Source organism: Camelus bactrianus, chromosome 23, assembly GCF_048773025.1.
Source record: "Camelus bactrianus isolate YW-2024 breed Bactrian camel chromosome 23, ASM4877302v1, whole genome shotgun sequence".
NCBI classification, from domain to species: domain Eukaryota; kingdom Metazoa; phylum Chordata; class Mammalia; order Artiodactyla; family Camelidae; genus Camelus; species Camelus bactrianus.
This window is the reverse complement of record NC_133561.1, coordinates 29,963,831-29,988,126: the sequence shown is the minus strand read 5'-3', so window position 1 is coordinate 29,988,126 and position 24,296 is coordinate 29,963,831. Positions and strand designations below refer to the sequence as shown.

Here is a 24,296-nt window from a genome sequence, read left to right as displayed (position 1 = left end):
TCTGGATCTCGCTTTTCTCACTTATAAAATGGTGCTAATTATACTCACCCCGTAAGTATGGTATGAAGACAGTATGATGTGGACAGTGGCTGGCAGCTAAAAGGTGCTTATAACAGTGTCAAAAGCAAGGGACAGCATAGGATTTCGGAACAGAGGGATTCCCCACTGATCAATGAGGATCCAAGGGCAGGGACGTGGAATGACGTGCCGAAGTTCACACGGTGAGGTGATGGCATGGAAGCACCGTGAACCAAGGTCTCCCAGCCCTGGGCATTTCCCTCCGCTTCTCAAAGCCTTTACTCTCCAGGTTCTTTTGAATTGTATTTCCACAGGCAGCACAGGGCTCTCATTTACTCTTTTGATCGATCAGGGGAAGACTGGAGAAGGCCAGGGACAAAGGCCTCCTCAGGGCCTGCCCTCCACGTTGGTACCACTGGTGTGATGCTCCCAGACCCTGGGCTGATCCAGCCACCAACAGAGATGGGGAGACCTACGCCACACAGTGCCCCCCGGATCGCCACTGCCCTTCCGGCGTCACTCATGCACGGGGTTTGTGCCGGATGAGTGGGATGAGAGTGTACGGGTGAAATGCTTATTGCTGCTGTTTACCGCCAGCTCTCTGCTCCCATGTGCAGACCTTTGGCTGAGTCAATGTTTAACCCCTGTCTGGAGTCAATGTTTAATCCCAGGCCAGCCAGCCCTGAAATTCAGCATTCCTTGGTAAGCTGATAATACGCAGCATTTTAGTCTCAATCCCTAAAAAACAGAATTATGACAGTGAATCTACCAAAGCAAAATAGCAAGCCTCCTTCCCCACTTTTTTTAAAGGTGTTGACTGGAATTATTTATGCCCAAGTAGCCTGCCCTCGCCATTGGCAAATAATAACCTAATATTTCCCGATCCCAGCTGTCATCCACTGGCAGGAGTGCAGTGTGTACCCTTCCTGTTCTAATTTCACCTTTTGGGCTGGGGAGAGGGCAGGGGATGGGGACGACTGCCCTTCTGTGCAGCTGAGCGTGCTGCCTGGCAATGTGGCCCCTCGCGTGGTCGCTGCCTGGAATCCCAGACTGGAACAGTCCGGTTGGCTGGACTTACTTGGCCAAGCTTTTTGGGAGTTTCCGAGCCCAGACTTAACGTTCAGAGGCCTCCTGGTGGGTCTCCCTGTTAGGGAGGAGGTAGGAGGAAACTTGGTTTAAACACTCCGTGATTGCCTGGTTATTGGATGATTTCATGGGCCTCCCCAGGGCCCTTCTTACGGAGCTTGGAACACAGCATCCACGGTCTGGCAGCACTGCATCCACACCAAGAGCAACCTTAATGAGGGAAAAGTCAGACTGGCCCGCTGGGTGGTGGGCATGGGGGCGTGTGAAAGAGGGAAGTGTCTGTGACCAGATTAGCAGCTCTGATCACTGGACAGTGTTGAAGAGGGTGACTTACTCACCACGGTGTGTGCCTGAGCTGCAAACCTTTTCTTTTTTCTACATGAACCCACTGAGTCACCTCCTTCTCCCTGACGACCTGCCTCCCTGTGTCCCCGCCCAGAAGGCCAGCCCCTCACCTGTTTTCCTAGCTCTGTTGGCTCCCAATCAGAGAGTAAAACAACATTTCCTCTGGGCCCTCGTGGTGGGGGGCTTGTCTATGCTCTTTATAATGGGGGCTGGTGGAGGCCTGAATGCAGGGACTGTGGTGGGTCCCCGCGCTTGGCTGTGTCTTGCCCTGAGATGGCGAGGAGCGCTGAAACTGAACAGGAAAGAGCTTGGAAATGTAAATTTGGCCTTGGTCCCAAGGCTCCCTCAATTCCCCCTGGGTCAGTTCCGGGCCCCTAAAGAGCTTTGATTCTCTGGTTCTGAGAGGCAGGAACAAAGGAGCAAACGTTTTTCTGAGGTTACCAAACCACTCTCTTGCCCTCTACTGCCTCCATGCCGTGGCCAGGGAGGGGCGGAAGAAGGAAGATTTTCAGAGTGGACATCCAAAGTCAACAGGTGGGGTGTCAGGTGACAGGGCCCAGCCCCTCTCATAAGCCACTGGGGTCCCCCTGAAGACTTGCTGCTTCCTTGTTCCTGGTCTGAGCCTGGCCTTTAGCCCGAGGTTTGCTTGGCGGGCAGCCATTGGAGAGATATCCCCTGTGGTCCCCGGCAGCCTGTGCCCATCCGAGCCTCAACAGTCCCACTGTACGATGGCGTGCAATTGGCTTCTCTCTGGCCACGGATACTTTAATTAATTTTCAGTTGCCGGCGCTGCTCAAGTGGAGGAGAGTGTGGGCAAATGGAAGAGTTTCGACAAGCTGGGTCTCCTAGCCGGCCCGCCTTGCCCATGTCAGGCTCTAAAGAAGCCAGCTCCCCAATGCTTTCATCCTGATCTCCTGTCTGGAGTGCAGTGCAACATCTTCAGACAAACTGTGGGAAAATTTGAAAAGTGTCTTTGGTCTTGATCTTCCTGGCTCTCTTCCTCCTATCTAAGATACCCAGGGTTGGGGAGCCAGCATGTGTCACTTTAGGGAAGGAAGTAGCCCATGGTGGCCCTCTACTCTCAGAGCCAAACTGGTAGAACTAGATCAAGGCAGCAGACAAGCGAGGGGTAGGAACTCGGCCAGAGGTTGGATGAGGCAGAGCAAGAAGACTCTAGATGCTAATCAGGGAAGGTGCCTCCTCCACAAAATGGGACCAGGAGGCAAACAGGGGCCTCCTGACCCAGGGCCTCAATGCTCATGATTTCTACAGGTTTCTGGAAGTGTAATGCAGGGTCCCCCCTGTAACTGGCTCCTCTCTGCTGCCCCCTGGGTTTCAGCTGACCCCTTGGAGAGTGGGCCCTAGGGTGACAGCTCACATCCTTGCGGACAGTGACCAGAGCAGTTTGGCCTGGAAGGGCCAGTGCTACCTGTACTTAATGAGAAATGGAAGGCTTGTTGGCACCGGACCCTGCACACGGGGCCACCTACAGAGAATACGTTTCCTTTTGTGCAGGATCTCCATTCTCCATTCAGTGTTTGTCAGGCTCTTAGCCCCGGATTAACTGCACCAATGGAAAATAATCACATAATCTGTGTCTACTTGGCTGAAGTGAAGTGTAAGTCCTTCTCTCTTTGGATGCAACTGGAACTATTATTAAATGGATTCTGTATTTCCCAGACCCCACTGGCTCCTGGAGGAGGGGAAGAAACCCCCAAAATCTTAGCGAAGAACATGAGAAGTCAGCTGTGGGGTCAGGTGTTCGCCCTGAGTTACTGGGAGAGAGGGACACCCCTGCAGGTGCTTTGGACCTGAGCTCTATTTGTACGAATGCTGGGGAGGACCTCAGGGCCCTGAGTGAATTTTTTGCTTTTGGTTCCAGCTCCCTGAACTTTTCCACTTCACTTAGCCAGGACAGGAATAAGCCAGCTCAGTGACTGAAAATAACGAATTATTGGAAATGGTTATGAAACATTTTACACGCAGGCCTGAAGGAGGAAAACAAAGAAGGCTCTAAAACCTTAAACAGGGAAGAGCCTGACCAGATATGCAGGCTGTAAGTCTAAGCACGGAGGTGCTGCATCGTGATCAGGGATCTAGGCTGCGGCCGCTCTGCATTCAGTCCCCATGAGTGTAGCTAATTCCTGTCTCTGGCCTCAGTCTTCTCATCTGTAAAATGGGACTCGTCATACTAGCCTTACAGAAATGTTGCATCAAATGCAACATGGAATGTTAAAGCTGCTAGGGGCGTGCCTGCTATGTAGAGATACTTAAGGAGCAGTAGCAGCATTAATAAGTAGCGAGGCGAGAACTGGAGAGGTTTTTTTTGCCCCCTAATGCAGAGAAACTGCCAGATCATAGGAAAGTCAATGCTTCTCTGTATCTTGGATTAGAACCCTCCATGGACAATTCCCTGATTCCAGCTTCAGGGCTGGAGTGTCTCACTGACCCTCATCCCACAGATGTGGGTGTCATGCTGGCTGGGGGTATGAGATTAAAAGCCAAAGCACTGACAATACCCAGTGGTGGACTTGATCTGCTCAGCCTGCTTGGCCTCTGGCCCTTTAAGTCCAGGCTCCTGCCCCTCTCCAGGCAACCGTTAGCCCATAAAGGAGAGCTGTAAGCATTCGGGGCTGCCCCACTTCCTTCCTGGCGCAGATTTCATTCAGATCTTATCTCTGCTCAGCTCCAAGGACTTTGATCTTGGCTCTGTTCCATCCCTTTGAACATGCACTGGCTCCTCCGGCTGGTGGACCTCGGCTTTCCCTAGAACACCCTGATCTGGCAGCCTTCCCCACTTCTAGAAGCTGCCTCTGACTCCAGTCCCTTAGCCGACACACCTCGCCTTATCCCCTACTTCCCTAGATGGGGTGGTCAGGCAGGATGCCCCAGCTGCTGAATTCCAGACAGGATCACAGGAGATGGGAGGGAGGAGGAGGTGGGGGTCAAAACCAGGAAAGGGGTCAAGGGAAGCTTTGCGGGAGGGTTGGGGTCTGCTCCTTCCTCTCAGAGCAGGAACAGGAGAGTCTTGTGTGGTTTTATGGTTCAGCGCAGGGATTAGCAAGTTATGGCTCTTGGACCAGATGCAGCTTGCCACCTGCTTCCGTAAATCAAGTTTTGTTGGAACACAGCCAAAGTCATTCGTTTATGGATCGTCCTGGCTGCTTCTGTGCCGCCAGGGCAGAACAGAGTCTTTGCAGCAGAGACTGGACAGCTTGCAGTCTACAGCATTTACAATCCAGTCCTTGACACAAAAGCATTGCTAACCCCTGGTTTGGTGCATCAAGCTTCCCAAACAAGGAGAGATTTGATGAACACAGTCTTGTGAGGTTGCTTCACCAAAACACAATAGCCCCAAATCCAGAGAAACGCTGATAATATCCCTGCCCTTCCAGGACTATTCACAATGCACCTTGGTGTATTAGAGTGCTCACAAAATCCTGCACAAAACCTGTTTGTTGTCTAACCCACATTTCCCAAACTTCTCTGGTCTACAAAACCTTTTTCTCGGGACGCGTCTTAACAGTCCTCAGAAGCTAGTGTTCTGTGATGCCCCTGGAACACACTAGGTAGGTGGAATGACCCAACACAGGCTGGGATCTCCCCAATCCCTGCTCTGATGAGCTGAGTGACCGTGGCTGAATTATACACCTGTAGGGCCTGCTTCCTCATTGGCTGGATGGGATAACCATGGCTGTCCTCTCTCTCTTACAGGCGGTTCAGGCAGGTCACTGAGATCGTGTGCACGACAAGGGTCAGGAGCTAGGACTCTGGGGTCCTTGACTGTTGATGATGAGTTTTGCTCCGATATCTTGTTTAGCAAAGGCGGAGTGGGGAAGGCACGAGGTCAAGGTTGTGAATTCCCTTTTCTAGCCCTCCCTCTGCTATTCCTAACTGGGTTAATTGAGGGACTTTCAACAAGTCACTTTCCCCATGGGGCCTGAGTTCCTTCACCCTGGGCTACCGGTTTTAGACTGGTTAATCTCTGAGGGTCTCCTAGCTCTGAAATTCTGTGCTTCCGTTTGGTTCTGGCAGGCAACTTCCCTACTCACCCCAGCAGCTCTTTCTCTCCTGAACCTTGCAGACCGCATCGCGTTGATTGGACCGGAGCGCGTCTGCGGTCAGCCCCAGCTACGAGGAGGTAGCTAAAGAAGGATTTCTGGTGCTGCTGACAGCTTAGGAGGCAGGGCTGAGCCTTCTGGGAATGTCTACCTGACGATTCTTGACTTGATAGGCTAGCTTTTCCAGGCTTGCCTTCTCTTCTCTCCCATTGCTCAAGGGCTGCTCTGTCCAAACATGCAGTTCAGACAGCCCGTTGACAGATCCAGCAAAACAAAAGCATAGATGTGGGCCCTGAAAAGACAGTGGGCCTAAGACTGGAGCAAAATTCCCCCAACAGGCATGAGGTAAACTGACGATGAAGCAGAATCCACATCAAATTCCTCTTTGCCACCTTCTCTCTTATCTGCCCCTCTGACCACAGCCATTTTCCAGCTTCATCAATGGTCCTTGATATCACGGATTTATTTATTTTTCTTTGATAGCACAGATTTATAAGCAGTTGAATAAGAAGAGCTTTATGAAGAAGATGCAGACCTACTGAAAATCCCTCCTCTTCCATGAATTTAGGAAAATCCCAGAAAATCTTGACTGGGTCAAAAGATTGACAGTGTGATAAGTATGGGGCCAAATGGGGAGGGATGAATTAGGGACAAGTGTTCTTCCCTTTTTTAGGGGGGAGCAGGGAGTAGGTAATTAGGTTTATTTATTTATTTATTTAATGGAGGGACTGGGGATTGAACCCAGGACCTAGTGCATGCTAAGCATGCGCTCTGCCACTGAGCTAGACCCTCCCCTTTGCCAGTGCTCTTCTTTTTGGTCCCTATATTGGGACCTATGGGGTCATCTAGGAGACTCCAAAATCCCAAAAGGGATTCAGAGCCTCTTTGTGGGCAGGGTCCTTTCAGTCACAAATATTTATTGGAGGCCCTATGGAGTTGAAGTTCTCTGGGGACACAGTGAGCTGGATAAAACACAGTTACTGCCCTAAAAGCTTAGAATCTACCTGTAAAGAATATAATTCAGTGTGTGCAGCAGGCTGAGCGTGAACAGATGTCAGAAAGTCGGGTGGCGGGGGACCTACCAAGGGCTAGGAGTGATGGCTGACAGGAAGCCTCTCATATTTTCAAAATTCCAGGAATGGAAATTGCACTTTTCCAGGTTCACTGACCTCCACCAGTAATTAACAAATCCTTTCTTGCAGGCTTCTTGGAGTCACACCGTCACCTTTGGCTGTGGAAGATGCTCGGCCCAGTGATGGTCAGGCTTTGCTTCCCCAGATGGGGTCCCAGCTCCCCCAACTTCCCTTCGTACAGGCGGGGGAAGGAGAAGAGGCTGGGGTCATGGTGTTTGGTCCTGGTCTTCCTTCTACAGTGACTGAGGAGCTCATCCTTCTACTCTTTGGGGTCCAGGGTCCCTCTCTGGGGCAGTCAGGCTGCATGGAGATGGGGAGGGTCATCCTGGAGCAGCTTCCTTCCCACCTGGGCCAGCAGGTCGGGCTGGATGCTCAGCTCTGGGGACTGTGTCATCTGAATCAAGGCGATCTTCGATGACTTCTTTATCTCCTGAGCTGCACAGACACAGAGGACACTGTGAGGGCCCTGGGTGCTGAATTCAATTTCCTGAGAATCCCCTGCTCCCACCACAAGTCTTCAAGAACTTCCTGACACAGAAAACTTGGAACTGAGATCCACCAGGATTGGGCCAGGCCTTCAGGGCCCTGGGTCTAATAATCTTAGCCCCTTCCACTTGCTCCCAGAACATCTCACCCTTCCTTCACCAGGTCTAAACACCATGGAACACTCCCTTTAGGAGTGTGTAAACCTGGGCCCGTTGCTGTAAGAGACTTTCAGCTGGGCCGTGCAGAAAGGGCAAATGTAGTTTGGTTCCACATCTGGGCCCTGCACTCCTGCTGCCTGCAGCCAGGGCTGCTTGTGTAGTTCATACACCTATGGTTGACCACTTCTTGCCATCCTCCGAAGAACTTCTCCTTAAGCTCTGGGATGCCACTAAGACCTAAATGTGTGGATGCTTTTCTCATCTGATTGATAAAGAAACCAAGGAAGGCCCAGCTCGACAAAATGGCTCAACATTTCTACATCTAGGAGTCCTGGCACCAAGTCTGACCCCACCCAGACCTAAGAGTGTCAGGTGGAAACAAGCACTCCCCTCCCCAGCCTTGGGGGCGACTTTCAACTCCACTCACAGTTCCTCTTTCTCTGGAGCTTCCTTTGCAACAGAACAAGAGCCGCCAGTGTCAGCAGGAACAGCATGGTGGAGGGTGGAGCCAGGACCCGAGAGATGCTTGTCCCTTCCAGAGACACACTGGAGCGGAAGTAGCAGGAGTGGGGATGGGAAAGCACAGGAGAGGGGACGTTGGAGCTGGGCAGGGGTCTGAAGACCCTTCAGCCCTCGTCTCTCATTCTACAGGGGAGAAGCAAGCCGGCTGTCCTCACTCCCATGGAGTGCTGGCTACAGAGCTGGGACCAGACCCCTGTCTTCAGGGTCCCAGGCCCTGCCTCCTTTTCCCTACTCCACTGCCTGTGCATGGGCCCCACTGATGGGCCACCATGCAAAAGAGAACTAAGTGAGGTCAGGGAATCTAAGCTTGGCACTGGGCTCTGCCACAATCTTTCCTTGTGGTTCACTGAGTCACCTCCCCTGCTGGAGCTTTGTTTCCTGATCTTAAAAAAAAAAAAGTTCCAAAGATCCCACCTAAATATTCTGTTATTTTATTGTTGAGATTTTTCCTTGAAAACCACATGAAAATACCCAGATGGCATTCTCCCAGCAAGGACCCTTGAATGAGGGAGGATTCTGACTTTGCATCCCTTGCTTTTTTACTGTCTTGTAGTTACAAAAGGGAGAGGAGAGAGCAGATGGAGAGGGGCACATGGGTCAGCTCACTGAAGGGGCCTGGAAAGGGATGGGGCAACCAAGAGGGGGTCCTTGGGGTTTACCTCTTCATGGAGGGGTCCTTGCCTGGGGGCCTGAGGGGCCCTGCTGCCAGGGCCTGGCTCGGCGTTGCTTGGGGACCACCATCTCCAGCAGGGTTGTCTAGGTCCCCTGCGCCGCTTCCCTCGGCAGAGGCCATCTCCGTGCTGGTCGGCCCCGAGGTCCACACAACTGCAGCTGGTGTAGTTCCTTCAATGGAGCCCAGGGCTTGTGGCTTAGAAACCAACGTTTCATCGTGGAGGGTTGTCCACATCCATTTTTCTAAGACCCAGTTTGACGGCCTAATGGTCCCTATGACCTTCCCAGCTGTGTGCAGGGCCGTACTGACCCTCTGTGTTTCCCCTCTTTGCCCATCCGCCCCAGTCGTTGTCGCCCTCTCTCTTCTGCTTGCCCTGGTCCTGTTTGCGTCTGAGCTTCTGGTACCCCACACCTGAGCAGCTTCTGTAGTAGTGGACACACTTTTGATTGTTGAAGCTGGACTCAATGGAGTGGGGACCGTTGCCCAGATGGGACCCCCTACCTGGCCGCCTGTCCCTGGAGCTATGGTCGCAGTTGCTTCTGGGGTTTGCCTTCCCTTAGCTAAAGCCGTTGTTTTGCTAGTGTCTAGAGTCAGAGCAACACTGTCCCATCCTGTCCCCTGTCTTTCTATAGTCTGGATGGTTCCTGGTGTCCATCTGTTGGCTGCTGGTGATGCTGTTCCAGAGGACCCCATGTTGGGCTCACCAGCAGCCAGAGTGGCTGTGGGGATGGTTCTGGAAAGACCTGTGTGAACAGCAAAGGAAAACCAAATGAGAAAGCTATCCGGGTTGCCTATAGGACTTAGCAATGATGCCAGTCTTGAGGTCTTTACTATGTGGAATGGGACCTCACTGAGCAATGCAATCTTTGGCCAATACGTTGGACAAAATAAAAAATTGGGAAAACCAGATTTATCCTCCACTCTGTTGCAAATATTGACACTTTATGTTCCTATCTCCTTCTTTTATGCCCACATGCTCTCTCTCCACTTGCCCCAGGACCCCATGCTGTCCCCTTTCCCAGAAGCCCACAGCCAACCATGAATTTCTCTTCAAATAAGAAAAAAAAGAATTTTAGTTGCATTAGAGCGGGCAGTCACAGCACATGGTTAGATTGCAACAACTAGCCAAACAAGCCCACCCTCCGGTGCTCTCGTGCCTGCCCGCACCATCTCTCTGGCAGACTGGCCTTTCACAGCCTGGATGCCCTGCGTGTCTTCACACTCTGGGCACCTGACTGGGGACCATCTCTGTGGTACTGGCCACCCAGGGCGTGGACCTGGTAGCTGTCGGATGTCTGCTGAGGAGCTCAGTCTCAGGAAGAGCCCAGTCCTCGTTCTTCTGTCCTGCCCATCTTACCTGCCCTGCAGGTCTGAACAGACATCATGACCATAAGAAGACACATTATGCAATTCACCACCTTCATGGAACTCTCTTCAAATATATATGCCTCAGCGTTTGGAGGGAATTGGGTAGAACAGCTTACGTGCATTCAGCAGGGAGGTCTTCCCTAACACCTATCTTCCCTCTGAAGAGGGTTTCCTTCTGAAATGAAAGCCTACATATTAAAACCCTTTCCCTTCCCCAGCTTGTCATCATCACTTCCTTCGTGTTTAAAGCCCCCTTGGACCTCAGTGTCTTCTGTTGCCCCCCACCCCCAGCATTCATTTCACCAAACTTGCCCCGCCGGCCAGCAGCCCATACCTGCAGAGACGGTCAGGTTCATGCTGAAGAACAGCATGTCGTTTGAGTTTCCAATGCCACAGCGGTAGCGCCCCACATCCTCTGGGGACAGCTGGGACAGCCTCACCACAAAAAAGCCTTTTTGCGGGAAGTCTGTTAGAGACACGCGGCCGCGGTAGCGCCGCTGAGTGTAGTGGTTGGTGGAAACGACAGTGTGGCAGAGCCACGGCCGGGGGCTCAGGCGGCACCAGTACTTCCTCTGGTGGCTGTTGATGAGCAAGGGGGCGTAACGGCACTGGATGGTGACAGATCCCCCAAGCTCCCCAGACACCAGCCTCGGGCCCTTCAACGCATTTGCAGCTGCAGGCAGAGGAGAAAAAAATAAAGTCCAAGGGGAAGGAACACTGAATTTGTCACTGTTTGGGGAGATCTGAGCTCCAAACTTGGCCAGAATTAAGGGGCAGTTCAGAAAATAACCTCTGTGAAAGTGAAGCTAAAAAGAATCAATACAGACCTTGTTGTATAATTTTTTTATATCTAGTAGTTAGTATCTGCAAATCCCAGACTCCCAATTTATCCCTCCCCACCCCTTTCCCCCTCTGTTAACCACAGGTTTGTTTTCTGTCTGTGGGTCTACCGTATAGCACAGAGAACTATATTCAATACCTTGTAATAGCCTATAATGAAACAGAATATGAAAAGGAATATATATATATATCTGAATCACTATGCTGTATGCCAGAAATTAACACATTGTAAATTGACTATACTTTAATAATAAAAACAAAGAATCAATATAGAAATGTCAGAGTTTAGACATTAGGTCAGGAGTAGCCCCAAGATATGGACAGAGCTGTGTCCAAGTTCCCATCAGAGAGATGGGAGAATAATATTACCCACTACTTAGCTAACCACTGTTTAGCTTCTCATGTGCCAGGGGATTTTGTGCACGTATGTCCAGAGCCTGGGCTCATTCCACTGGGCTCCCATGCAGATGTTTAAAAAGCTGCCCTCTGCACCTGTGAGAGGGCCAGGGCAACCTCTGATGGAAGGGCTGTGGTTTGTTTGCATGGAATGTAAAAGAGAGATGTGAAATAATAAAAACAGATGAGTGTGCTTTCTGCTGAAAGGAGACAGTGCCCGGAGGTACAAGAATCCTGGTCTGCTTGGTGGGTACATCCCCAGACCAGCGCTTGCGGAGATGTTCATTCTGGCCACTTTTTTCTAGAAATGGAAACAAGCAAGTGCCACCGTCAAGGCACAGAAAAGCAGTATTGTGACTTTGCCTGCTTTGGTAGTAGGCTTAAATCACAGTCGAAGCACAGTATATGGCCCTTTTACTGAATACCTTAAATTTGACCGGATGCAAGCAGAGACACAGTTTATTCTCTCTCTCACTGCGTCTTCAAACTCCCTCTGTGGACTCCTCGGCTCCTTGATGAAATCTCAGGCATAATTTCAAGAACAGTAGCTTTCCAGTCCAATGACTGTTGCATCTCCAATCTCTTACCCAGTTCAAGCCTTTTCCTTTCTCCCAGCTACGCTCGGAGGCCTGGTGTGGAAGCGGGGGGCAGGTCGGGGTCTCTTGCTCCATTCGGCCCCTTCCTCTACTCAGAAGTGCTGTTTGGATCCCCTCTAGGATTGAGTGAGGAGGGAAGGGGAGAGGCGTGTGTGGGCAGTTGTGATTGTCTTGTGCTGCTCAGGGCACAGCCGACGTCCTGAGCTGAGTCCTCTCTTGCCTCCCAGGTCCCCTCTCCTGCTGGCCTCCTCCATCACCACCAACCCTATGACTTTGGGCCCCACTCCTCTCTGGAGGGTCCTCTTGGTGGAGGTCCCAGGCCAGCTCCTTTCTGTGGGACCCACATGTGGCCCTAGGAAGCACAGCTTTGTCCTGCTGTCAGGAGAGACCTGGGACACATGGCAAGCTCACTGAGTGTCTTCCTAGAAGTTCCTTCTCTTACTTGGCTTCAAGTGGGGGGAGGGGGAGGTGATCACTCTTGTTCTCCAGGGGCAGGTGGCAGAGAGCATGACACACTGACCGCTCTCCAAAACAGCTCTCCTGCTCTCCGACGGCTCTTCAGGTGACTCCGTGCCGGGCTCTCGCCGGAACAACCAGCTTCGCCATCTCTCTCAACATCTTGCTTTTGAATGTGGGTGCCTGACATCTATCAATTTGTTCTATGTCTTTAGCACCTCTGAACCTGAGAAAGTTCAAGCCTGTTGCCAGGACTGGCTACATAATCTGCAGGGCCCTGGGACAAAATACAAATGCAGGACCCGATGTTCAAAAGCTGTTCAGGATCTCACTATGGCAATAGCAGAGCATTAAACCGAGCACCTTCTCCAAGGGGCCCCGTGTGACTGCACGGGGCACATGCCCAGAACGCTGGCCCTGCCTGTTGCTTTTGTCTTAAAGTCTCATCATAGGAAGAGTCAAAGCCACAAATGTTATGGATAAATCAGTAATCACTGTAGGTTTAATTAAATGACCCACGACAAGGATGCCACTATTGATAGAGTTAAATAGCAACTTACTGTTAAAAAGCAAAAATATTTATAATTACCAACAAGAAACCATCTCAGGATGACACTGATGGTGCCCCATTAAAGGGTTCACACCCCAGATTTCAGGAATCTGTGTGTGATTTACACGTGGTTTGGGCGGGAGGATTAATGCACCCTATTTGTCAGCAGGACAGATAGTTCCGACTTTGCAACTGAAAGCTGATTAGGGATTGCAACTCTCGCAAAGAACATTTTCTTTCTTTTATTAATACCAAATTGCACTTACCCTCAAGAACTCATTTGGGGGATGAGTAGCTCTTACTTGTATGTAATAAAGGTTTTTGGAATTTTCTACTAGGTGTCTAGGAGAATTAAAGAAAGGCTGGCATTTTAGGACCAGTGATGTTCCCCTCAAAGGGTCCCTTCGGTGATGGTGGTGCCCCTATTCTCCTTCACCAGTCACCTCCCGGCTGTTATCCATTGTATGGCTCCAATCAGATTGGGCCTGCCTCGGGGGGACTGGAGCCTGACTTGGTCAGAGAAGTGCAAAGGGCCTGCGGTAGGAGCAGGGAGAGCAGAGGTTGCCCCTGAGATGGAGCGCTCCTCCCACCAGCAGAGGTGGGAGGAAGGTGTCCGTGTTTCCCTGGGGAGAGAGCCAGCCTGCAGCCATCTGAGATGGGGTCTTTTGCCTGGAGGGGCCAAAGCAGAACCTGGGGCACAGAGAGGAAATGAGCCATCAGGGGGCCATCTAAGGGTCCACAAAGAAACTCAACAGAGGAAGAGTGAGCCCTAGACCCCCCGCCAGGCCAGAGAGCTCCAGATCATCCCATCAAGTGAGACCTGCCTGCCTCCTGCCTCTGCTCCCTCCCGCCCCGCTGTGACCCTGCGGGGATCCCAAATGCCGGCTGCTTCCACCTGGAGGAGAAAGAGCGGGGGAGGGGAGAAGGCGGCCCTACACCCCTTCGTGCCTTCCTGACTGCAGACCTAGGCTGGCGAGGGGGGCATATCTTTGAATGAAGATTAAACTGCTAACTAAAATATTTAGCTGGACACTTAACATGATCAAATTTAGAACCTTAAAGGAACTAAGTTAGGACTATCACCTGTACTTTAGAAGAAAAATCGTGAGCTTGCCTGACTTTTCATTTAGGAGCAGGGAAACCTACTCTTACTGAAATATTTTAAAGGGAGCCATGGAGATTCAGACAAAGAGGTGGTGTGATTATATCACAAAGAGCTCTTGCTCAAATATTAGCTACTTTTGATTCATTACAATTTTGATTTGTTTATAAGCCAAACACAATGTGTTTTTTGGGGGTATTATAACATTTATTCATTCATTTTTGTTTTCTTTCAGCAATTACATTTGTTAGAGCATCTACTTGGGGCTACGTTCTAGGTACCAGCCACTCTAGACATACACTCACTATATTCCTCAATGGCTCCCCATTACCATCAAAATAAAACCAGACACCACAACACAGAGAGGGGGCCATTGGTCACGTGGGCCTGATCATCACACCAGCCTGCCAGGACCTATAGGGCAGGGATCCTGTCTTCCATCCATCTGTCCCTAGTGCCTGGCACATGTTAGGTCCTCCATAAGTGTGTGCTGACCAAATATGTAAATGTGTAGATGTGATTCACATTCACGCATCTGGTTTCTTTGCAGAATCTACACTCTTTTAAGGAGAGCAGTGTCTTCATCTTTATGTCCCCAGTATTGGGCCTGGCACTTGGTGTTTTTAGAATGAGCGGTAATAAAGCAGGGCTACCTCTGTCTATTGTATGCCCGGGAACCCATATCTTGCAAATGCAGCCAACTTTCAGTTATCAACTTGAATGAAAGACAGCAGGGACATATCATAACTGAATATTCCAGAAGTTGTCAAGTCAGGCATATGCCCTCTCATGTAAGCTCTTGCCTCCCTCCGTCCTTCTGGGCCCAGATTGATCACTCCCCAGATCCACGGCCTGGCCTTGGATCCCAGGGGAGCAAGCCATGGGGATACCCAAACTACAGAGGGGGTGCTGGGTGCCATTGAGATGCCCGCCAGGCACGTCTGCAGCCCGGAATGTGCGAGTTCTGAATCTGGGCTGAGTTTGGGTCTCACCCTGCAGCAGGCACAGCATGAGGAGGACGGGCGTTTTCCATCCTGCCCTCTGGTTGGTGACCTGCAAAAAAACACCCGGTGAAGAGGCCTGAGGGGAGGCGAGTTCTCTCAGCTGGGTGGGCAGCCCCGGGGGTCCAGGCGAGCCTCTTCTCCCTCTGGGATCTCAGTTTGCTCGGTGCTGGGACTGGACCAGCTCCATCTAAGAGCAGGACAGAAACTGCCCTCTGAGAGAAGCTCCATCCTCCCACTCGCTCCCCAGGCACCCCACTCCCCGCCCCGTCCAGCAGTAGCATGCACATTTGGCTGGGGTCATCGCCACAAAGGCTAGAACGTCCCCTACTCTGGAGGTTTCTGCGTGCAGAGGGGTGCAACACCCTCTATGGGATACCAGCCCCTGCACCCACTTGCTGGCATGGAGCTCTGGTTTTGGGGGTGCGTCGTGCAGTGGAAAGACTCCAAGCTTCAAGTTTAAACCTTAGCTGGAATTGAGGAACCTTAGAAAGACTACTCAGCCTTGGCGATCGCCTTCCTCTCCAGGGTAATGGGAGACTCTGTTGGGGCTGTTGTGCCGCCCAGATGAGATGGTTGAGCGACAGTGGGCCTGGGTCAGAGTTGCTCACTTCCCCCCTCTCTCCTCACCCCTTCTCTTTTGCAAAAGGAGAATTGCTTCCTTCAAGGGGAGCTTTCTGTCTCACTGGCAGTGTGCCTCCAGCCACTGACAGGAGTTAAAAATTAACTCTCAGGCCAGCAGTTGCCTGCCCGAGGGTCCTATTCTGATTCTTCTCCACAGCTTCTAGGAAGCCCTTTCTGGCCCCCAGGCCACGCTGCTCCTCCCGCTGCTCCGGTCTCTCCCACGGGCCTGGGCAGCTCCTAGAGGGTAGGGCTTCGAGCCTCCAGGCTCTGAAAAGAATCCAGCTCTGTGCAGGTGCCCAACGTGCTGCTATTGTGAATGAGAACCGCCCACTATTTTGACAGATACCTTACTGACCATTACTTAGAGGCCTTTTGTGGCTTGCTGATTAATAACCTTTAACGAAAAAGAATAAGAAAACGAATATATGTACATATAAGCATGACTGGGACATTATACTGTACACTAGAAATTGACACGTTGTAACTGACTATACTTCAATTAAAAAATTTTTAAAAGATTAAAAAGAAAAGACAGGAATTGTACGCTACACTTCTTTTGTAGTCTCCAGGGGGATTTCATGGAGGCTTTTTGAGTGATTAAAAATCTGTTCCTTGAATCTATCTACAGTCCATGGTTCTGGGGACCTATAGATTTTTTTCTAAAGAAAGCAAACTTAAGTTAGCTGGGGTTTTTTCCTTCCTACACTAACACATATCTCACAGAGGTTAAGAACAGGCTCTGACGGTCAGTGGTCAGATTTGGAAAAGCCCAGGGCTCCTCTGCCTCCGGTGCCCTCTTCTTTTTAGCATCTCCCCTGCCTTGGGATTGTCATGGCAGCCTGAGGCCTTCCCTGCCTTCCAGAGCTGCTGGCTTCCTGCCCTCACCTGGAGAGCCTGGAGGTTCTCCGGGGTGTGCCTGCCCCTTATCTGTTGTTTGATTAATGTTCACCAAGTCCGGGCTAATTCTGAGGCTGCTGCCCGCGTTCCCCGAGGGTAAGCTTTTCTAAAGCTCGAAGTACTGATGTAGCCCATGCTGGGGCCAAAGTCCCTCGGCCACACCACCCAGTTCCTCTGAAGTCTGCACAAGTGAGTGCTGCTATCTCGGCTTCAGGAGCAAAAGCCGCCTCTGAGGGGCAATGAGGAAGCACAGGGTGTGAGATAAAATGCCTCCAAGGAGTTATCAGCCTTGATTGGAGGCGGCAAGGATAACAGTCAACGGAAAGTCTCCAAGTCACCCACCTGTCAATGACCTTCAGAAAAACCTCTCTCCAGAAGACCGGGAGCCCCATCTCAGTAGCTTGGGGCCACGGGTCTCTGTTACCTTGCACAGCATTTAAGAGTACGAGGCCACATTGGGCGACTCTCTTGTCCCTCAGTCCTGCCTGGGAGGGATTGACCCTATCCATCTCCAGCCAAGACTGGTGTACGACTCCCCAGATCCCTAGTGCCCACCCCCAGCCCTGAGCCCCACTTCTCTTCTCTTATCCCCCACCCCTGGGGTGGCACACGAGAAAGGAAGGAGCCAGTGTGCTGCAGAGGGAGAAGCACAGAACCAGGATTCAGGAGGTTCCGTGTTGCCCGTGACCTTGGGCAATGCATCTTTCCTCTCCACTGCAACACAAGAGCCATGCTTCCTTCTCCTTCTAATGTGGCTCTAAAGCATTCAGGGGCCTGTTAAAGAGTCATGCACTCTGGTGGGAGAGAGTAGGGAGGGAGGAAGGAGACGCTGGCCTAAACTCCAGAATCCTCCCCTGGGTCCCCCCAGGAGCCAGGCCAGCTCTTCTCTGGGAAGGGCACTCAGGCACATGCTGGACAGTTCCTGCTGCCAATCAGGGTCCACATTTGGAGACAAGCCCCAGCCTCCGGGAGAAAGCTTCACCTCACCTTTTGTTCTCCAGGCTTAGTTGGGGCTTTTCCATCCATCTTAGTCCAGAAAGAAAATCCACTTGGACTTTTCTTTTTCCCTTTTTTGAGATGCTGGTGATTGGATGTCTTCTAGTTTCTTTTCTTTAAACCTTGAGACTGGGTCGGCAGACAGGGGTTAGCACTGGAAGATGGATGTATGGGGAGTAGCCCTGCCACTCACGGCTCCACAACTCCCATCAAGTCACTTCACACTGGACCTTGGTTTTTACTTCTTAGAAGAAGGAGCCCTGTCCTGGTCTCTTGTTCTCACTGTCACTTATTCCTACAGAACTTTTCCAGAGGTGGTGACAGTAGCTCTGAGGAAAACACAGTGACCCACATCCTTCGACCTCTCATTGCCCCTGCAGCCCAGGGTCCCAGCTTTTCAGGATGCCCCAGCTCAGCCGGCCCACTCGGGGTAAGTGATGTAACAACGTGGGCAGGAGAGAAAATTCAGGAGAGGAATTCCCCTGCTGTCTGGCTGGCAGCTGCTGCCTCCAAGCTGACCTGGCCCCTTCAACTCCCAGGGGGAGGCAGTTTGAGTCCCCAACTCCAGCCGCATGCCTGGTGGTTAACAACTCATGCCCTGGACAAAGCACATGACGGTAAATGAGATGATCTCCATGGAGAGGGAACACTGACAAGTGTGGCTTATCCAGAAGGATGACACACTTCAAAAATACCCCAATATTTCCCTTGGGAAAATATTTCATGAGTTGGTTTTTTTAATCCCTGTAGAAGATGTGATCTGCCTGCCTTTGTTGGTTTTATTTATTTTATTTTTTAATATTTAAAAAAAAATTTAAAGGATACCTTTGTAATTTTTTACATTTTGGTGGGGGGAGGAGAGGTAGTTAGGTTTATTTTAATTTATTTATTTTTAATGGAAATACTGGGGATTGAACCCAGGACCTCGTGCATGCTAAGCATGTGCTCTACCACTGAGCTATATACCCTCCTCCTTGCTTCAAACTGACATTAAAATGGCTGGTGGAACCCAAGCACTCAACAACGAAGGGGCTCTAGGGGATAAGTGCTGCAGACTATTGTTAAAGACTCTCAGCAGGACCCCTGATAGACTATGTAGCACCCTTGGGCCAATTAGAAAGGGTACTTCTTCCTCAAGAAACAGAAATTCAGCTGGTGTATTGTCCCACATTGGATAACCACAGGGGCAGCATGTTTGACCTATGCATTTCCCCTTCCAGGTCTGAAGACAGGGCAGGGGTAAGAACTGAGCCACTGAAAGCAATAGGAGAGGAGAAGAAACAACTCTATGGGATGCCTGGAGTGTGGCTGGGACAAGATAGTCTTGTGCACACCTGTGTGTCAGTGACTGTGCACAGCCATCCCAGGACTTGGTCACAAGCGCCAGCCCTGGAGCTCCAGGTCTTCACAAACGCCTAGAGCCTCCAGTGTAAGTTAGAACCCATCTACTGTGCAAATGGCATTCCCCCTAGTTGTGGCATGCTTGAGCAGTCCACAACCTGAAGAACTGTTCATGGTGGCCCTGCCTGCAGAGGCTTATCCCCAGAACTGAATGATCCTCGTGCAGGTGGTAGAGAGGGTTAATGCCTGGCTAAATTCTCCCCTCCCAGCTCCTCAGAGAGCAGTGTAGCCTCATGGTTGATCACACAGACGTTGGAGTCAAGACTCCCGCCAAATGAATATCCCGGTCCTACTTTTTGTTGGGAAAGCGGTATGAGTCAGATTACTTATCTTCTTTAAACTTCATTTTCGTAATCTGTAAAACAGGAGGATAATAGCACTTGCTTCATAAAGTTACTATGCAAATCAACTCAAAGTGCCTAACGTGCAATAAATTCTCAGTAAATATTAACTGGTGATATTAACAGCTTAGCTGACCGCAACAAGGAGCAGGTGTCTCACAATGACCAAACCCTCCCCAAGAAGTCCTTTTTGAAGGTTTTCATCTGTTCAGAGGCCTGCCACTTTGTTATTCTTTCGGCATTTGATCATTTTGGTATTGGAAAGATTAAAGAGAAATCAACTTGTGTAAGGACATGTCTGGATGGATCTTGTATTTAACAACAAACATTTGTTAAAGTTTCATTATTTTATAAGCTATACAGTCATTTTACGTTCTTAAGGGTATCTTTTTCTATTCTGTCTACTTTTGAACATTTTGAAGACTCTTTGATTGTAAAAATATAAATTATAGTAAAGTCTGATTAGTTGTGAAGCATGGGCCAGTTTTCAGAGCACTGATCCGGAGCCAAGGTGGTTCCCTCTCCGAAGCTTTATGGGGGAGAAAACGGAGTGCTGGCTACTTCTCTTGGGAGAATAATTGAATTCTCTTGCTCAACACAAAGCCACAAGTGGCTTCTTCCCATAGGTTCATGATACTATGACCTTCTAATTATAGGACCCAGACTCTGGAAAAAGGCTACATAATCCTTACACCACATGTCAGATTTGGGAAGAGCTTTACCCATTCCCTGACCCCTCACCTCCAACCCTCAATCCCAGTTTTAGCAAAGGGTTTTATTTGGCAAATAAACACACAAGAGTGAAAAATCCGCAGATAGAATGCTAAGCAATGCCAGAGGAGAACCATTTGTGCTGTAAAACCATCTGTATTGATCTCTTTCCTCTCTAACACATGTATTCTAATGCATAATGAAGAGCGATGTATAAGGATGCCTTACGCGTCCCTATGAGGTGGTCAACGCTGATCTTCCTCGTTATATATCATTGCAAAGTTTTCTGCTTACTCTAACCACACACATGAGCTTTTTTCTAACCTTGTTTTTTGTGGGAGAGATGCCCCCTCCCCCTCCTCCCCTCCCCTAGGTCTGGTTAGAACACTGAACGTTGCTGCAAAAAAAAAAAAATGTTGTTTAAAAACACTTGGATTACTACAAGTGCTTTATCACTTACTGAGAAACTCATAAAGGAAGGTGAACTATGAGACTTGTCACTCCTCCAAATGATAACAGAATAAAAGTATTTGTACAGCACAAATAATGATTTTACAATGGCAGTAGCAGGCATCTACAATCTCAACCATCATTTGGCTGATAGCAGGAATTACCATCCAGCAATATTCACACCCTCCAAACAGAAGACATTCTAAAGGCAGCCAGGAGAGTGCGGAAACGGTGTAAGTTCCTGTACGCGCTGCTGGTAGAAGCACAGAGAAAAGACTCCCAGGGGACTACTCCCTAGATCACAGGAGTACACATGGTGCCTGAGACTTTAGCTGTAATCATCTCAGGATGTCGATGCAGATGGCTGCGGGAAAACGTGACCAACAGCTCTTAGCATAAACTTTCTACAGTGACTTGAGTGTGGGGATTGAAACAAATACATTTCTTACTGGGTGCGATTATTTGTTTATGATGCTATTTGGAATAGACATCATCCTTGATAATGAATCACTGGCCCTTGCAGGATGGAAGGGGCCCCAGATGACCATGGGGAAGGCAGCTGGCCCCTGCGAGGAGTGGTGCTTCACGGGGGGCTCAGTGTTCAGCTCTGTTGCTGGCAGGTTGGAGGCTCCTTGGCAGCAGGGCTAACCTCAGCCTTGGTTAGTGGGAACCCAGCCTGCTTGTGGGAGCCCATAGTCCATCCCTCTGTGACTACTTCCCTCTGGTGTCCATTGTGCCAGCACCATGGTGGCCAATGCCTAGAGTTGGCTGATGTCAAATGGTCAAGTCATTCTGTCTGCTTGGTAATTTGATATCTCTTTCATGGTGGGTACACTCTGGTGGGCGTTAGTCTGTGATACAAAGAGCTTCACGCTTCATCCCGCTCCCGTGTCCATCCACATGCATCTCATCAATCTTCCAATCTTTCCATTTCCAGCTGTCTATGTGTATTCTAACATCAGGCCATTTTTCCTATTGCACAAAGTAGCTGGCCAGGTGCACTGCCCAAGGCTCTGTTAATTGGAAGAACTTTCTCTTGTCATTATTGTTCAAGGGCACTTCTCACAACACATCTACTGCTCACTTTCAACTTGAACCAACTCATGCACAAAAGAAGTCTGGGTTTTGTTTCCTCTGCCACTTGGTTATAAGGTGTGCTTCTATGCGGCCCCTTGGGAGCTGAGGAAGGGGCAGCGGGGCCCAGGGGAAGTCAAGATGAGGGGCTAGGCTGCTTATTCATGCAACTGGCTTGTGACCTCAAGTCCTTATCGTGCTTGGTCCCAGCTGCACCGCTTCTCACTTATGGCCTGCTGCTGGCCTACGGGACCTTGTGACTCGGTGAGTGTAACAGCTCTCAGTTCCAGGTGCACACTCTCTGGTGCCCGTGTTCAGGTGTTATGTCTCTCCCAGGGCCCAGTATCACGCCAACAGACATGCACCATTCTCCCTTGCAGATGGCATGGCCTTGCAAGAGATGCACTGGGGACTATGTGACGAGGTTGTGATTCCCCCACTGGCGCTTGCCATAAACTCCACCTGGCATCTTTTCCCAGCCTTTACCACTAAGAGGCAGGACCGCTTCCATCTCAGCCTGGACCTGCTGCAGAACCCTCTCCTGATCTGGGCCCCGCTCTAAGACAGAAGCATTTCATGCCACGTGGTGTATGGGCTAAAGCAGCACTTCCGGTGTCAGCATTTTCCTGACATGTTTGCTGCTTCCTTCATTGTGGGTGGAGGTGCAGGATGGACCTTGTCTTCCACTTGGGATGAGGACTCCTGGCAGGCCTCTGATCACTGGACCCCTAAACGTCTTGCCGATGTGGCAGTCCCCTGGAATCTCCCTAGTGTTTCTGTCCTATTCTCTGAGGCGTGTGCACCTTACGAGGCCTCCAGCTTGGTAGCCACTTCTTGTTTACATGGCCCGATTAGCATAATATTGTCAATAAATAATAGATGGATGTGACATTCTTCAGGATGTCCAGATGGTCCAGATCCCTTCGGGCTATATTATGACAGAGGGCACAGGAGTTAACATGGCCTTGGGACAGCATTGTAAATATATGTTGTTATTCACCTTCTAAATGCAAATGGTCTCTAATTCTCTCCTCCGGAGGGACTAGCAAATAATGCTTCCCCAAATCAAGGCTTCCTACCACGGGCCCGAGGCCACGTCAAATCTGCTGGAGTAGATAAACAGATACAGTGGCTGAAACTGGGTCTAGCAGTTGGTTGAGTTTGCATTAGTTTGTTGTCATCCTCCAGGGCCTCTGCAGGGGTCAAAAATTGAATTAACAGAGATATTTTGGGAACTGATAGTCCGCATCCTTAAGATCCTTAAAAGTGGTACCAATAGCAACAGTTCCTCCCTGTCATGCCACATGGTTTTGTATTTATTTTCTTGGCTGAGGACTGGGCAGATTCTTAGGCTTCCACTTGGTTCCCGCTCTGACGGCGCATATCCCACAAGCCTAAGACCCAATGATCCAACTACAAGCATGTCAACCCCAGTTACACATTCAGGGGCTGAGGGGCTGACCCCGGGTACATCTGCAGACCTGGTGGGCACAGTGTAAGCCAAACCTTGGCCGGGACTTTAGTTATTACCTGGCCCCCCATGTGCCCCATTATTGAGAACAGGGGGGCACGAGGGCTCTTTGGTTCTCCGGGAATCGTGTCAGCTTGGATCCCGTGTCCAATAGTCCTCAGCACACTTGGGGGCCCTCTTTCCCCAATGCAGAGGTGCCCGATTAAATGAGTGTGCGTCCCTTGGAGAAGGACTTACGGAATCATGACTGTGTGTGTTTGCTGTGGTGCTGCGGGGTTGCTTTTCCTCTGGGGGACCTGGCTGAGTCTGAGTCTGACACTTTATGGGGGTTATTGCCCTTAGACTCCTTGTCATCCCTCCTTGACTTCTCTTAACCGCACAAGCCAGGCAACACCCTTGTTGGCTGAGTATTTCGCCTTTAGGGTACCATGTTTTTTAAATCATCTCCGTAACTCTCTGGGGTCAGGCCCCTTTGGCTGCCACGCCAACCCTGTTGCTCATCATAATAACTGTATCCACTTGGCTTCTTTGGTCCTGGCACCTCATCACTGTTGGTATCCCACCATAGCCTGGCTTATAGAGGATAGCCCTGGTCAACCTTTTTGGTGATCATGGTGTCCTCTCAGTAGCTCATTTCTTTTAGCTTTTGTGCATGGTGTATTCCCTGGGCCTTCCCACGGGACAGAATCTTCTGGTAGGTCTTCCAGCCTTGCGGTATATCCACTCCAGCATGCTCCCTTCCTGAGCCTTTGCACTTCTTCCTCTACTGCCTGCCAGGGCAGCACTGCCATTTCAGCTGCGTCTAGTGTGGGTCATCAGTTTTTGCATATTTCTAGGAGCCATCTGAATGGGGAGGTCATACATCCCGAAGTCTGTGCCAGGGTGTTAAATCTTGTATCCCTGGGGAGTGCACCCCAAACAATAAACTCTTCCCTACCCCACGTAGTGTTTCAGCCCCCTTTGTCCAGCACCTTCCGAATCCAGCTCCACACAAAACTCCTGTCTCCTGCTGATCCACGCAGGCTAGGACTTGCAGCTCATCCTGGATCTGTTCCCTTTCTTCCGCTATCAGGCCCAGCACGTCCCAGCTGGGACTTCTCTCTAGTTACAAGCCTAGTTACTAGGAGGGTAGACGGTGGGGAGGGGTCTCTAGTGTCTTCAAGCAACGTGGGGGTATTGGAGTTTGGGATGGTAGGGAAAGTGGTGCTTGTTCTTAATCGGGAGAGATGAGCCAATTCTGCAGAAAAAGCTGGGTCTTAAAAATTTGGAGAGGTCATGCACCAGATGTCCCATCCCAAGTCCCTGGGTCCCATTGCACGCCACCCACCCCCCCAAGATATCTCCATTCTCTTTGGTGTTAAGCCTGGGTACGTGTATGAAATAGAAAAGGCAAGTTCAACTTTCCTTTATTGAGAGGATGTTATGTTACTTGCCCAACTTTCCTGAAATCTCACAGGAGCTGATATTAGGAGGCTCTCACGGGCCATTTCCCCACCGAATACTGAAACAAGCAGATGGATGCAGTTAGTCTCCAGACTTG

General features: G+C 50.3%; 1 protein-coding gene across 1 annotated transcript; it reads right to left on the bottom strand.

The window, feature by feature from the left end:
• Positions 1-5,950: 5,950 nt before the first annotated feature.
• On the bottom strand, positions 5,951-17,803 carry FCAMR (Fc alpha and mu receptor). Its single transcript, XM_074351936.1, is given in 7 exon segments — positions 5,951-6,959; positions 6,962-7,078; positions 7,715-7,833; positions 8,469-9,225; positions 10,185-10,523; positions 14,783-14,843; positions 17,300-17,803. Coding segments are annotated over 7 exon segments (1,497 nt in total). The 5' UTR covers positions 17,339-17,803; the 3' UTR covers positions 5,951-6,894.
• Positions 17,804-24,296: the final 6,493 nt, after the last annotated feature.